At 35.6% G+C, this 13,914-nt stretch overlaps 1 protein-coding gene across 1 annotated transcript in view; it reads right to left on the bottom strand.

Annotated features, from left to right (window-relative positions):
- LOC109050250 (phosphatidylinositol 3,4,5-trisphosphate-dependent Rac exchanger 2 protein-like) overlaps positions 1–5,665 on the bottom strand; it is a 136,641-nt gene extending 130,976 nt beyond the window's left edge. The window contains 1 exon segment of the mRNA XM_042752532.1: positions 5,220–5,665. Coding sequence (XP_042608466.1) covers positions 5,220–5,357 — 138 coding nt within the window. The 5' untranslated portion in view covers positions 5,358–5,665.
- Positions 5,666–13,914: the final 8,249 nt, after the last annotated feature.

Here is a 13,914-nt window from a genome sequence, read left to right as displayed (position 1 = left end):
AAGAAAACAAAAGGTTTTGAGCCTTAAACAAAAGTGTAAAACATTTTTTCATGAGCAAAAGGTTTTGAGGATCAAACAAAAGTGTCAAAAAGAAACTAATTTTGAGATCAAAACAAACAAACAGTCAAACAAACTAAGTTTTGAGATCAAACGCTTGAGGCTAAAAAAGAGTCAAACAAAGATTCAAACAAAAAAAAGTGTCAAAAACAAACTAAGTACTGAGGACATAACATTTTGTGACTCAAAAGAAAAGTTCAGCTTATGGTGGATTTGTTTCCATTTTGGGGGGGATGCACAATAATGACAAAAAAATAAAAATAACTCAAACATGAACCCAGGTTTTAGTGAGAACAATTAACCTCAGTTTTCTCATCTCAGCAGAATCATATCTAAGACTGTTTTTTTTTTCCAATCTTTAAATCAATTTTTAGGTTGGTCTTCACGCATTTGCATGATCAAGCCCCCGTGTTTCCAGAGCAACATATGGATAAACCAGGATGCCAAGAGGAAGAAGTTGTCCCAGAGAGATGGGGTTGCAGGGTTCACTGCCAAAAAAATAAAAAAATCAGTGCTGGTCATGTGACACCAACAAATCAACAGGCCTCAGACTGACTGTAAATAAACAGTAAAAGAAAAAAAGGACACCAAAGCAATTTAAGCATACCAAGTGATTGCATAAAAAAAAGGAATCAAAAGGCATGAGAACCAAAGATTGTTAGGCTACATACAAAAACATTTTTTAAGATAATATAGATAATCTAAAACCACTTTCTGAGTGATCAAATGCATCTCAAATGTATTTTACAGGCCATTTATACTTGGTCACATGCACTTTTAGTTCTCAGACCAGGAAAAGACTAATTGTAAATAGTCAAATAGGTATTGGTTTAATTATTTAAGCCAGCCCTGTGTTTCATTTGTGTTTGTGGGTAAGCTGCTGCTATTTTTGTTCTAATGAGTCAAACAGTAGGAATCCTACATTGTCAAATAACTTTGAAAACTGTACCACATCATCTTCAAATAAATTTCTAAATAGAATAAGAAATGTCTAAGGGGACTTTTAAAACTCGTGTTTACCCCAAAAGCAAAATAAAAGTAATTGCAGTTTGTGGTGCAAAATCCCTTTTTGAAGTTTTATTATTAAGCATTAAAAAAGTACATTGGGTGGTCAATTCCTCCAAACTCACAGGGTATTGCGAAAGAAAAACGCTGCAGAGGGACCACTTAATCCAGAGCTAAGACTCCAGAGAACACATTATGCTGTTTTTCTACTGAAGTAGGACATGAAAGCTTTCCCCCTGTTTTGCTCCTGTTGGGTTCACTCTACGAAAAAAAGGACACCAAAGCAATTTAAGCATACCAAGTGATTGCATAAAAAAAAGGAATCAAAAGGCATGAGAACCAAAGATTGTTAGGCTACATACAAAAACATTTTTTAAGATAATATAGATAATCTAAAACCACTTTCTGAGTGATCAAATGCATCTCAAATGTATTTTTACAGGCCATTTATACTTGGTCACATGCACTTTTAGTTCTCAGACCAGGGAAAAAGACTAATTGTAAATAGTCAAATAGGTATTGGTTTAATTATTTAAGCCAGCCCTGTGTTTCATTTGTGTTTGTGGGTAAGCTGCTGCTATTTTTGTTCTAATGAGTCAAACAGTAGGAATCCTACATTGTCAAATAACTTTGAAAACTGTACCACATCATCTTCAAATAAATTTCTAAATAGAATAAGAAATGTCTAAGGGGACTTTTAAAACTCGTGTTTACCCCAAAAGCAAAATAAAAGTAATTGCAGTTTGTGGTGCAAAATCCCTTTTTGAAGTTTTATTATTAAGCATTAAAAAAGTACATTGGGTGGTCAATTCCTCCAAACTCACAGGGTATTGCGAAAGAAAAACGCTGCAGAGGGACCACTTAATCCAGAGCTAAGACTCCAGAGAACACATTATGCTGTTTTTCTACTGAAGTAGGACATGAAAGCTTTCCCCCTGTTTGCTCCTGTTGGGTTCACTCTACTAGTCCTGATGAACACTCCTGTTAGTCTGTTGTACTTCTCATTTGCTTGAGTGACCTATAACCTCAAGGGCATATATAGTAAAAGAGTACAGAAATCTCTTCAGTGAGGCATTTGTTATAGAGGATCGTCATTCTTAGTCTCCAGTTAAAAAATAAAAAAAAATATTATCTGAAACCTCCCACTATCAGATATATATCAAGCTGTTACGTAAGCCATTCTAGGGATATCTCAGAAAAGATCTTTTAAGAGACTTCCTCCGTCTCATGTGAATTGCCAGACACTGTTCTTGGCTCATCTGATAGCCAGACACAACTGCGTATCATGCCAAGTAACTGTCAGTTAGTGCAGCTGGTATTTTACACTAAATACCAACTCAACAGCAACTTTTAAGAACAATTCCTCTCCAAGAACAAACTAACCAATCGTGAGTGGGCTAAACTGATCCGATGTAGCCAACTCTCCCCCTGGATTCAAACAAGGCAACTTATCCGCCATTGTTTCCTAATTTCTGCTAACCTCTCCGGAATTCCTCCACCAGGAAATGTACTTTACAACAGAGGGCAAAGAGCCCGGGCTCTCACGTCACAGTCCCTCTCCTGGCATTACTGTACCTCCAGGCCGGTTCCACCGGGGAGCCATATTGTCTGGAAGCGACCCCCTTCATCTAATTCTCACAAACACAAAATGCCCTCTGTTCAGCATGGCACCAGTCCTCTGGGCCATGAAACACCACCCCACAACAGCCATTGTCCTTTACCATGGCCTGTTGTTATCATCTAACTTAAAATCTGCAAAGGATTCCTTTTGCCCCCCAAACCCTGCCCATTTTTTTGGTCTAGACATTGAGGAATTCTGGTTGAGGCACATGGGCATTTCTGCACAAGATGATCGGTTGAAAGCGATCAATCATAGACCTGCAGTGGCACCCATGGAGGCTTTGATCCTTGAGATCATGTGGGTGATATTTCCCAGAGACTTGGATTGATAAAGTTGCCTCCTTGACCTCCTAATCACACTCAGGGGTACAACGGCATGCTTTCATCATCAAAAGAAGGACTTTTTTTTTACCTCTGTTAGAATGAAGAAATCATGTTTAGCACTGGCAATAAAACAAACTTAAATGTTTGGCTGGAACATCAAAACAATTAGGAATAATCGAAGTAAACTGGCACTGTTAATTCGAGGTGTCTAAGGTTGCAAATGAGTTAAAAACAGGGCAGTGAGTCTCAGAACATTTCATTACACTCTTTTCCAAAGTCACTGAAAATACGATAGGGAAAAAAACTTCTTTTAGTGCAGTGGATGATTGATAGATGAGTGTCTACATCCAAATGTGGTCGGAATGATCTGGCCTGGTTTATAAAATAGTCATCATATTCTGGAGGTCTGTCTTCCAAATATGATCTCCACAGGCTAATGATTTATTTAATTGGATCAAAATGGTCTGAACAGAGTGATTTCATTTAGTTTGAATCAGTTTGGAAACCACTTGTGACACTGTCTCCAGATGGGGAATGTGAGCTTGTGCATGAAGAGTGGGAAACATGGGTCATCATGACATATCAATAACAACATGGATATCCATCACAATGATGTATCATCTGGTGGTTCATTTAAACTTGAATCATTTCAGACTTTATAAAACTCAATTTCACGCTCTCTTTGCTCTCTTCAATTTAAATCTAGCTTCAAACTTTAAACATGAATAAGTGGTTAGCCACTAATTTCCTTATTTAAATAATCTTTTGCTTATGTGCCTGAAAAATTCTGCATTACACAAACAAAAAATAATAATTTCCTTTCCTTCCAGTCTTCAGTTCCCCTATCGGACCAAAGGGCTTACAGTTTTCCATTCCTCCAGTAGAGAAAGAAATTATATTATTTGGTAGAGTCCCACAGTGTGCCAGTCTGAGGTTTACACTTTCAGTCCACCTGCTTTGCCTCAGTTCTTGGCTCAGACTCAAATGCATTTACCTATTCTGCTCACTGAGCCTGAGCAAATCATGGACAGATGCATCCCTGCTAGACACATCCAGTATGGAGATTATAATCATGCATAATGTTTAGATCATTTTCCTGTTTAGGATAAAAATCTTTCCATTTTATTGTAATTTTCATCTGCAAGTTTCAGTGCGGGATATCTCAGTTGAGAAATTAAGACTTTCTACTAAAGCCTTTGACTTCTAAGATGTTTCTCCTGAGAAAAAAAAGACCAGAATCAAATCCCGTGTTTAAATTTCAGAAAGAGTTCTCAATAATGTCTCAAATTTGCCAAGATACCTGCAATCAAATCTCAGAGAAGACAGTGCTGTCCACATATGTGTCGATTTTAATTTTAGGAGAAATATCTGAGGAGAAACTGAGATGTATGCTACAAATAAGCAACTGAGAGTTAGTCTCCTGAGCTATAAAACCTCTGAGCAATGAACTTTTTCTCTGTGATTCCAAACATTGCGTTCTTAGGGTCAACTGGAGAGAAGCGCTCCAACGCAGAAAAAAAACAAGAAGCACACATTAAATTGAGACAAATTACTCTGCTTTTTCTTCTTAGATAGAGCTACAAGCCAGAGCGATCAGCGGGATTGACAGCCATGGCACGGTCTGGGTTATGAGGTTCACCGCAAGACCTCTGATGCTGCTCATTCACTCCAAGCGCACTAAACAGAAGCGTCCAGCGCAGCCCATATCTGCAAGCGAGCGACGCGACAACAAAATAGAACGCGCATATTTTGATGATGTGAAATATTTCTATGCGTAACTTGGACCCCTAGAAAGAACATATTTTTGCTAATTAGAATTCATATGTTTAATACGGGAGTTAAATGTTTCAACAGCGATTAAAGTATTTTCACATAGCGCCAAAAAAGATGCTACATGACGGAGTAACCATAGCAACAGTACGCCGTTTGTACGCTTTCTAGTCTCTATATAACAAAAAGGTTAGTTCTTTGTTTAAAGTCTTTTAGATAACCGGCGTTTTGCAAACTTTCATCACACCGTTCAGCAAGAGCTCCCTGACTCTTCTAGACTCTCATGCGCCTAGGAACTCAAAGATGATGTGCGCGTTTACAGTTGCATGCGTTTATTTGATTATAACCGGAGCGTTCTAGTCGGGTGTCTTTGGGCAATTCTTCCTTATCTACTTTAAAAAAAAAAAATTTACCGATGAAACGGTTACCCAAGTCGCACTTACCGAGAGAAACTCCAGCGTCCCAACATAATCCCGTTCGGTCTTCAAAAGTTCGTTCAAAACACAAACTCGCAACCGGAGCTGTTTCTCTAAATCTTTCCCACTTTCGGCTCTGTGTTCGGCTTTGCTCTCCTCAGTCATTTCGATGGTCTTCTTAAGAGTCGCAAAAGTTGCAAGAGGAGACGTTTAAACGAACTGACGCCGGCTGGAGGCTTGAAACATGATGAAAAAGCGGCGGACAAATTCACCACAACAAATGAATGCAATTTAAAAACAATCTACGAATCGGCTGCATTCAGAAGCAGCATCAAAGTTCAGCACTACTCTACACGCTTGAGAAAAGTGTGGTAATGGCTTTTGGTCATCAATCAAAAACTTTGCTCCATGTGACTCCCAAGACCTCCATCCTAAATCCAGCCTCCATCCAGCATGAAAAGGACAGGAAATAAATGGCTGGGAATTCGTGCCAGCACAGTGGGGAAATGTTGATGACATTGGGGGTAATTAGAATGCAAGACTTTCCCAGACTCCTATATTAGTTACTTTACTTTGAAAAGCTGAATGGCATTTAAGTTAGTTATGTAACAACATGTAATGATGTAATGAAATGGGGGGAAAGTTTTTTTTGTTTTTGTTTTTTTTTTAAGTAAAAGAAATGGAGCTTATACAGCTGTTCAGTTCTTTTTACCTTAACATAAGCCATTAAAGTGTCTTACAAGGCATGCCTCAGTGAATCCATCTCCCACTTTCCCTGAAACCATTAAAGCATTAGAAAGAGTGAAAAAGAAAAAGTTAGAAAGAAAAAAATCGTAATGAGCATCATCAGACCTAACACAATATGTTCCCATTTGGGAAGACTAAAATCTAGCCTACACTGCAAAAATGATTACAGTGGTGATTATTGTGGTGTGTACAAATACTATTTCAGTTTTCCTTCTTCAAACAATTCATGTTTAATTCAATGTTCTACTTGCTGTTTCTTTGTAATTATGAAATTTCCTTGCAACGTCTGATTGAAAATTGTTTCTACACCATTTATTTCACTGTAATTAAACCTATAAGAATGCAATGTAATGCAAGAACCCCCCCCCCCCAAAAAAAAAAAATCTATTATTGGTTATAAATAAGTTTCAAATATTGTTTAATATTGCTGAAACAACCTATATTAATTTACACCACTCTAAACTTTATATGGGTTAAATCAGGTAGAAATATATATTTAAAATAACAATTGCAGGTTATCAGGTTTTGCGGTGTGATTGTGCTGCCGATATACATATACATATCTTACATACATTATTCTTATGACTGAGTTTCCCTGCAAAACATTTCTATTTCTCATAGCTGTGCCCTTTCTGCTCAGCTCTACAGGATGATATTTGACTCTCAAGCAAGGAGGTCTCTGAAATGAGGCCTGTGCTCTTGTATTCTCAGCACCAGTCTGCTTACTTCCCTCTGCGGACCGAGTGTTTGCCCTGTGCAGTGTCTGCCAAATTGAAATAGCTCAATAAAATTTGATCAGCCGAGCCAAATATTTAATATCAGCCCAGTTATTGACTCGCTGAGCACAGTATCCTCTGGAGGAGCTCTGCTGTGGTCAAATCAGAGACCATCTACTTGCGGGGGTTAATATGTTATGACGTGAACCGAGACATGTTTAGTTTATGAAGACATGGGATACAGCAGCATCAGAGCTGAGTGAGTGAGAGGATGTGACACTGCTTTATTGTTATCAGACACTGCCCTCTTGTGTTAGACAGTTACATCTAAAAGACATGGACTTGTATGGTGCCATATACAGTATATATGCATGTATGTATATATATATATATATATATATATATATATATATATATATATATGATGGAGTTCAGATACAAAAGTCTTTTATTGCTGTCTGAAATTTTCTTCTAAAATGTTTTAACCTATAAATTAACCTATTCATTGCCATTAAAGTGAAATTACTGCACCTACACATAGGAGCAAATTTATATATATATATATATATATTACACAATAGCAATTGTAATAATAATTATTATTACTATTATTATTATTAAACAATGTTAATTATAGCAAAACATATTCAGACCCCAACTGCTAATATGTCCAATTAATTCCTATTAATTGGTACCAGAAGTAAAATATCATCTTTCATGCTTTTATTTATTTATTTATTTATTAACTTTTAATTTATTAGTCAAATATATTCATGCTTTACAGAATCTTCAGCTCCAGCAAGCCAGTTTATACAGTGGCTCCAAAATATATTTGGATACTTAATCCAACCTGAAAAAAAAAAAATTATGAGTCTCATTGGATTATATAACAAATAGCTATATTTCAATAAGTAACATTTGTTTTAAAGAAATATAATTAAAATTGAAACAAATCACAAAAGTGTTGTTTTTAAATGGACATGTTATGGTTGTCAAATGTGTAACATGGTTACTCTGCAAATACTGCAAATATTAGTGTAGGAATAATTAATGCAAAATGAATGTAAATAAATAAATGGACAAACAAACAAATACATACATACCAGGGGCTTTTCGTCCGAGGAGGCAGAGGGAGTGTCCCCTCAAAAAATTGAACAAGAAAAAAAAAATTATCATACAAAAATAAAACAACATATGACATAAAAAGCGTATTGTTGATTAATTTTTTTTATGAAGAAATGTTGTAAAAACAAAGTGTTTTTTATATTTAAAGTTATAGCTATAACAGAGGGACTCTCTTATCTCTCTTGTCTCTCTCTTGCATCTGTGAAGAGTTTTTACCAAGCGCTGATGATTGATGATCCATAAATAAATTTATTATTAAAAAGAATAGCTGAACATTGTTTCAAAATCAGCCTTTAGTAATTATTTTGGAATAAATGTAAAATGCTTTAAAACACAAAAATAAAAAATAAATAAATAAAATAGCCTAATATGTTAATGCAAAAATAGCCTATGAAATAGATTTTAGTTAAGTTAGATGTACTCTAACATAATTTGTTTGAAGATGCCACTTGATTAGACATTTTTATTGTAGGTCTATTTTAACCTGTAAATTCTGTAACGCTACACTCATTATCAGTCCTGACCAGTAGATGGCAGCTTTGTCACTTCTGTAAGATGAAGAGAGGAAGGAGGAATTGAGAGAACATCAAACTCTTATAAAACAGCTCTCATTGAACAGCACTCACAAGCAGCATTGATTGTTCAAGCAAGCAGTCCCCACAATGGCATGCTACATGCTAAATAATGTCTGAATGAAAATGCAGGGATTCACTGAGGGTTAATGGATGGAAAATGTAATTAGCTGTGTATAAATACAACAGAAGTCAATAGAGTCCCCAACCATAATAGAAAAAACAAATGTGTGTATGTTCAAGTGGTCAGAAATATGAACATATATTTTCTACTGAATCTCAGAAAAAGCATTGAATCTGACACAAAATAATTATTGCCAAAGCTTTATACAGGTTAAGTCAAGGCTTATTATTATCTACTGTTAGCCTTTAAAATAATAATAATTAGTGTTATCAAATCGATTAATCATGATTAATCACATCCAAAATGTGTGTGTGTGTGTGTGTGTGTGTGTGTGTGTGTGTGTGTGTGTGTGTGTGTGTGTGTGTGTGTGTGTGTGTGTGTAAATATTTCTTAGATATATACAATTATGTCTGTGTGTATTTATATTTATATATATAAATATACACAACACACACATATATATTATGTGAACATAAACTTTTATTTTGGACACAATTAATTGATTTGACAGTACTAATAATATATTTAGTATAGTATCATGATTAATCCTTACACAAATTCTCCCACAATTATAATTATTTTTTTTTAATTCCACAGAGAATGACAGAATCACATTTCCTTTTTAAACAATGGCCTTATTTTACATTTAACACAACCCCATCTCCAACATCTGCAAACATCTGAAGTGGAATTTATCTGACCCATGAATGTGAAGAAAAAAAAAACATTTTCAGGGCTATGACAGATAATGCACTATATAAATATGGGCATGTTTCTTCAAATTCATATTTCTGTCTCAGTTCACTTCACCACACATCTTATTCCAATAGTCTGAAGGCAAGTTTAACACACTAGATGTCTTCAGTCACACCAGACTGATGACACTTATTTTACACGAGCTCAGTAAATCTCCCTTCTAGCCTGAGAAAAAGAAGTGTGATCTTTTTGCTTATTTTATATACAAATCTGTTAGCTTAATCTTTCAAGTATCTCAGGATTACACTCAGAATCCAGTAAAGGTGTCCGAGATAAAATAACACACGGTTACTATAGTTCCTGCAGGTCATAACAAATATGATCACATCTACACACACATAAACATCTTTTCACACCTGGCCTCCATGAATATTTTCATGCACTGGTATGGATTCAACTGAAGGCCAAAAACAACAGTAGGAAAACCAGGTCTTGAACAAATATAGCCTGACTAATGCTTGTGGAACAGAACAAGGTGAAGTTTTCCGGCCCAGGTCAAAAGCACCTTTAAGTCTGTATGATAGATTATAAGCAGCAAAAAAAATTAATTCGGATCACTTTGGCTCAGCTGGGTCAGATTTTTACTTACTCTGTCAAAATGTATGTATGTATGCATGTATTTAGATCCATTCATTCATTCGTTTGTTTGTTTATTTGCTAGCAATGCATTTTATATTTGCTACAAATATTTATATTTTTATAAATATTTTAATTTTTCATAATTTTTACTGGTACGTTCCTGATCCCATTGTTTGTTTGTTTTTTTACCAAAGGTAATTTTGTAATGGCACACTATATAAAACATAACAAGTTTTCAACACATTTTATTAAGTATCTTTAGTCATTTTTGCATTATCCTGGTGACAAATTAACAACAGTAGAATTTGCAGCAACAATATGTGACCTTGGACCACAAAACCAGTCATAAGGGTCAATTTTTTAAAATTGAGATTTATACATAAGGTGTATATTTTTTATTTTTGTTGATGTATGGTTTGTTAGAATAGAACCATATTTGGCCAAGATACAACTATTTGAAAATCTGGAATCTGAGGGTGCAAAAAAATCAAAATATTGAGAAAATCGCCTTTAAAGTCCTTAGCAATGCATATTACTAATCAAAAATTAAGTTTTGATATATTTACGGTAGGAAATTTACAAAATATCTATATAAAATATGTTATATAGAGGGTCCAAACATGTAACTTTCCTATATAGAGCCTAAAGAATTATTGTGAAATCTTGTGGTGTCTTTTCTTTAACTCAGTTTTTTTTTTCTTCTTCTTCTTCTGCTTTCATCTTCTGAGGTTCAGCAGCAGATAATGACTGAAGATCTGTCTCCACTAGAGCAGGAAGATCAGTAGGAGGAGTGGGAGGGATGGCTCTCTAGAAAGTAAATTGTCTTTGCCCTCCACAGGTAATTTTATGCTGGTTTTGTCTTTCTGATCCATTTTCTTCTCAAAGCTCTTGAGCTTAATGGGACACAGATCTTCAGTGAGACATGTGCAACTCTATAGAAAAGCCCAATCTCCCATAAATCAGCAGCCTGGGATGACAGCTCTGTTCCTCATGACTATGATATGACCCTATTGTGGCTTTCTGAAGATGATACCAATGTGTTTTCATTTGATTCTCGCCCGCGGCTTTCACATTTTTTCAGAGACAGTGACCTTTTTTTAGCACCAGAGATTCACTTGCTGGTTTCTATTACATAATGACTTCACACAAGTTTCACTTTGATTGAGATATATAGTGGGCAATAAAAGAATGAATAGATTTAAAAGCTCATCAAATAAATGTCTGTGGAACATGTGTGAGCTGCAGAGTAAAGGGACCAGTAAAAAATTATTATTCGTCCCATTAACAGTTATCATATGAGGATCCATATATGCACTAAAATACTCTAATGGAGGTTTTTCTTCTACTTCTATTTATTCAACAGAGCCGCAACAGTTCTACTCAATCTACAACGTGACACAAACATCATGATCAGTATAGTATATGATTCCTGAACGAATGACCCTTATGAAACATTTGTAGTGATTTAAAAACACAGCACAACCATTTCAGTCCGAATCCCGAAAGAACGATTCATAGGAGCCAGTTCATTTTAGTGAATCAAAATCATAGCACAACCAGTGTAATCTGACTCCCAAACACTTACAATCTATTTCTTTTTATTAAATCAAAATCAGCGTTTATCTCTCCATATGCTGTTTCTACGTGTATTTAGCTGTGACTTGTGGCACAGCTGATACGCAGCATACGGTGATATGGAGAGACACAGAGGAGACTGTTGACAAAGGAATTGTTGAATAACGTCGTTATTTTTGTTTTCTTCGCTTACAAAAAGTGTTCCCGTCACTTCATATAAACCAGATTGCACGACCGATGGCAGATGGAGTATTCTGACGTGACTTACATACCTTTTATGGACCTTGACACTGTTATTTACTTGGCAGTCTATGGGACAGTCACAGGCCTCCCGGTTTTCATCCAAAATATCTTAAATTGTGTTCCGAAGACGAACAAAGCTTTTACGGGTTTGGAACGACATGGGGGTAAGTGATTAATTACAAAATTAACTTTTTTGGGTGGAGTATACCTTTAAGACAGACTGGTTGTTCATATAGCATCATATAGTTAAAGAATCCTGTCAACCCTGCTGAAAAAATAAATAAATAAAAATAAATAAAACCATCACAGAAATTCAGTACCAGTAGAAACCATTACAGTTTCCATGAAAACCAATACAATTCTCATTATAACCAGTTAAATCATTACAAATTCTCTGATGGTTTAGGTTTTTTTTTTTCAGCATGGAAGGAATCAGAAGTGAATCATTATATTTATACAATATTTATTTTCAATATGTCGTTTGTTACCATTGTTTGCATAGTTTTCAGTTTCATTTGCAATCCCAAACAGGCCACACAGTGCTGCATGATCTGTCTGGAAGTATAGCCTATACTTATGAACAAACATTGGTACCATGTTCAGAGAGTTATTGTTAAAAATCAACTACTATTTACAAATCTCCAGACCTTTTACTACCACAAAGCTATAAAGGTGTTTCAAATGGTCCCTAACAACATCTTTTCAATCAGAGGTTTCAACAAACCACTTACAGTCTATAACCGCCAACCCTTTTTATTTATTTATTTATTTATTTAAACGTCTCTGGTCCTTCACAAACCATGAACACGATCTGCTTTCTTTAGTAACCAAATCATGAATATGCTACTGTATTTCAACCTGTCCATACTCCTCAAAAACACGTCAGAGCTGTTTTTCTTGAGTGCAAATCTTAACCACTGGTCAGAAATATGATTCTGTTGGGAAGCCCATGTGGGAAGCTGGTAAATGGCTATTTTTATTATTGCTGAACGCAGTAGTTTCATGATTCTTTTCAGTGTAGTGGCTAATTGTATTCAAGCTATATTGAGGACAAAAATCATGGTGGACTTCAGCAAGAAAGTGAAAGGCAAGTGTGACATTCAAGTCACTGTTAAATGCTATAGCCTCCTTGAACTTAAGTTAGAAGATGCCATTGCTATAATAAACAAGTGTGCAGCGCAAGAATGATAGAATATTAATTTAAAGTTTCATTAAATATTTTTATAAACCATGTTCCCAAGGAATTCTCCATCAAGGTCTTCATTTTCCACATTGGAGCAGCTTTTCTAGGATCAGCTTTCCTGTCAGTGCCTGTCTGAGGGTAATTTGTTGCACAGTAATTGGGTGTAAAACAGGTGGCAGAGTGTTGACACAGGGGGAAGCATTTGAAAAATGTGCTGCTGCCATGCAATTACAAAGCCCTGCTGGTTCAAGACCTTTAACCGCACTACAGACTGATAAATACAGAATCAAACGGAGGAATGCTGTAGCTACAATTAATGGGAGTCACCAAGAGCTGGAGGGTGCTACTCCAAACAAATGCCAGTTGCTACCTATTAAAAGCTCTGGGATGATAGGATAACTGAAGGAAGAATGAAATGAAAGAATAAACATAATCTTTAGACTTTGATCTGCACTTATGAACATTCAACCAGGCTCAGTAGAGAAAGTACATGCTATTTTCGTCTATAGTACAATAAGTTGGGAAAAAGCCAACAGGGAAAAAAACCCACAGACTCACACTGAAGCACAGACCTAAGTCACATCTAGAGACGTGGGCTCTATGCAATCACCTACCCAGCTAATCAAATATATTCTAAGAACCTTTTGCTAAGTTACCATTAGCCTATATTATGAAAATATTACTTCTGAATGTTCTCTGAATATTCAAAACATCCAGTTTTGTAAATGTTTACATTTTTGCATGTACACATTAAGGGAACAATCCATTTTATAATTTTGCAAAAGTTATGGAAACGTTGCTTTTGAAAAAAAGTTATACAAAAGTCCACCTAAAATATTGCAGAAATAAAACATAATTTTTTTGTGCTAATATTTTGAGGACATATTTAAAGACCAGATAACTCTGAACGAACGTTAGTGGAAGAACATTTGTTCATAACTTTTGATAGAACCTTGCCAGAACGTTAGCCAAAGTTCTGAGAACGTTCCCTCTCTGTCAGGTGGGTATAACTACCCAGCAATGCACTGAACACCACAAAATTTGCATAACACGCTAAAACCATTCAGAACACTTAATGCTTTTTCAAAAAAATGTAAACATG

Source organism: Cyprinus carpio, chromosome B24 (genome assembly GCF_018340385.1).
Source record: "Cyprinus carpio isolate SPL01 chromosome B24, ASM1834038v1, whole genome shotgun sequence".
Taxonomy (NCBI): domain Eukaryota; kingdom Metazoa; phylum Chordata; class Actinopteri; order Cypriniformes; family Cyprinidae; genus Cyprinus; species Cyprinus carpio.
The sequence above is the reverse complement of the archived record's forward strand: the minus strand, read 5'-3'. Positions and strand labels throughout refer to the sequence as shown.